The sequence below is a fragment of the Octodon degus genome, unplaced genomic scaffold (assembly GCF_000260255.1).
Source record: "Octodon degus isolate 3935 unplaced genomic scaffold, OctDeg1.0 scaffold00126, whole genome shotgun sequence".
Taxonomy (NCBI): domain Eukaryota; kingdom Metazoa; phylum Chordata; class Mammalia; order Rodentia; family Octodontidae; genus Octodon; species Octodon degus.
The window spans coordinates 6,575,836-6,578,496 of record NW_004524702.1 but is presented as its reverse complement, the minus strand read 5'-3'; the positions used below and the strand labels follow the sequence as shown (position 1 = coordinate 6,578,496).

The following is a 2,661-nucleotide window of genomic DNA, read 5'->3' as shown; positions in this document are numbered from 1 at the left end:
ATTGATAAAATATTGGAACAGAAAACACTTTATGTAGCTAAGTGAGCTATTCAGAAGCCAAGAGATCATTTTTTGTACTTTCATTTTTAATGTTTACCTTAGAGCTGTAGGAATATAAATGCTTTCATTTAGGGAACCGTTATCTTTTGGAAATTGAGTAAGAAATACATCTATCCTTGAAACTTTTTGCAGAAACTCATTGATTGTGGGCAGAATGTATAATTATTTCTCTGATAAATATGTACCAGTAATTTTAAAATAAAAAAAAAAAAAAAGCAAAAAAAAAAAAAAAAAAAAAAATGTTGGGGACAACCAGGAAAATCTGATCTTAGGCTGGCTATCAAATAACAGGAAATGGTCTGCTTGGATATTATTATTACAAAAAGGAGAAATGCATCATTGTGAGAAATGCCTGTTTCAAGAATCAGAATCCACACGTAATGATGCCTGGAAGTTCCTTGCAAATGTTTTAAAGAAATGTAAGAAAAAATATGGCAAAATGTTAAAATTGTTGAGTCTAAGTATATAAAATATGTGCCTATTTATCCTTTTATGTACACTTGAAATCTGCCACAAAAGTGCAGGACTTGCAGAACAAAGTAAATCAGGAACACCAGGGGAGAAGGTAGAAGGAAACGCCACCACTGATCGCTTCCTCCAGAGCAGGCCAGTCAAGTGAGGCACAGCCGGGCTCGTCCCTGTGAGGCCTCGTTCACCTCTGCATCTTTACAGCCACTCATGACGCTAACCATGGGGGAGGAAAAAGGATTAATAAGAACAAAAAACGTAAGGCCGGCGAGACAGCTCAGTGGAGTAAGTGCTGGCTCAGGCAAACACGGGGACCAGGGTTTGATCCCCAGTACCACATGCCATGCAGGGCCACCCCTAGGCATACTGAGCCACCGAGACTGGGCATGGTGGCACACAACTGTAATCCCAGCACTGAGGAAGCCGAAACAGAAGATTGCTACGAGGGCTGCTGGTGAGACCCTGGACCAAGCACATTATATATATATATATATGACTTAGGGTTACTGACAACAGAGAGAGATGACTAAAGGAACACAAAGGACCTTTAGATAACTAGAGGAACACAGCAACTAACAGCTACATCTGCGTGTTTTCCTAGGCAGGCAGGCTAGGCCTCCGAGGGTCTAAAGTCCTTTTCTACACTGATGTAACTTCCCCACACATAATAACTACAGCAGCTGCAAAACGACTGGCTGCAGGGAATACTTACCTCGGAAACTTTCAGAAGGCCAGCAGAGGCATAGTAATTGGCTACAATACAGGCCCGAAGTTTGTCCATCATCCTCCGTGCTTCAATCAGTCGCTAAAAACAAGTGTCACCTCATTACTTTAAAATATAGCAACTGCAGAGTATAGCACTGGCAAATGCAAGGTCCTGAGTGCTATTCCTGATACCAAAATAAATGAATGAATGAATAAATAAATAAATAAAATACAGCAATTGCAAAATATAGTAATTCACAAAATAAGAAATGCAAATGAAAAAAGGCTCAACTTCTCTAATGAAGAAAAACAAAGAAAAATAACATTTCTTTTTTTTTCTTTTTCGGTGGAACCAGGGATTAAACTCAGGCCCTTGTGCTTGCCAGGGAAGCACTTACTCCACTGAGCCATCTCTGCAGCCCAAAAAATGACATTTCTGATCTATCAAACTATCAAAGATATAAAAGGTAAAAATGTGATGCAGGGGCGGGGAGATAGCTCTGAGGTCTAAGTGCCTGCCTGGCAAGTGCAAAGACTCAGGTTTGATCCCTGGTTCTGCATGCAGTGCCAGCCGTGGGACCATGGGTGCACCACACCAGACACTGAAACCCGGCATGGCAGCGCACATCTGTAATCCCAGAGCTAGGGAGGCTGAGACAGGAAGATCACTACAAGTCCAAGCTGTGTAGTGAGTCCCTGTATCAAAAAAAAGAAAGAGACACAGAGTGAGAACGAGTGAGAGAGAGAGCGAGAGAGAAAGACTAAAAATAAAATCAGGCCCAGGGAGTTACCTCAGTAGAATAAGCGCTTGCCTGGCAAACACAAGGTCCTGAATTCAATGCCCAGTTCCGCAAAAATAGATAAATAAATAAAATAAAACTAAAGGGCTGAACAGATAGCTTATCAGACTAAAGTGCCGCTTAGGCAGGCACAGGTACTCAGGTTCAATTCCCAACATACTTTGCCAGCCCCGGCCCCAGCCCCGCCCCCCGCCCGATAGGAGTGCTGACACAGCAATTGAGACTGGGCACGGTGGCACACAAGCCTGTAATCCCAGCACTGGGGAGGGTGAAAACAGGAGGATCACTATGAGTCTGATCTGTGTAGCATACCCTGTAGACCCTGTACTAAATACATAAAAAAAATAAAAGGTTATAAAAACGTGAGGTAAAGAGATCCATTAATAGGTACTTATAATGCACACCTATAATCCTAGCATTGGGAGGATGAGACAGAAGCTTCCAGTGAGTTCAAGATCAGCTAGGATTACACAGTGAGATCCTGCCTCAAAAACCAAAACAACAGAAAGTATATCTTACTCATCAGACATACCCACAGAGACGATGAACGCAAGAGCAGAGGGACTCTGGGGCTGGAATTTAAAGTAATGGTTTTCTGTATTTTCCTCCTTAATTTCATTTTTGTTAA

At 42.0% G+C, this 2,661-nt stretch overlaps 1 protein-coding gene across 1 annotated transcript in view; it reads right to left on the bottom strand.

Annotated features, from left to right (window-relative positions):
• The window catches only part of Yeats2 (YEATS domain containing 2), a 105,469-nt gene that overhangs the window by 76,206 nt on the left and 26,602 nt on the right, over positions 1–2,661 (bottom strand). Inside the window, exon 4 of the mRNA XM_012516797.2 lies at positions 1,241–1,333. Coding sequence (XP_012372251.1) covers positions 1,241–1,333 — 93 coding nt within the window. The remainder of the gene's footprint in view (positions 1–1,240; positions 1,334–2,661) is intronic.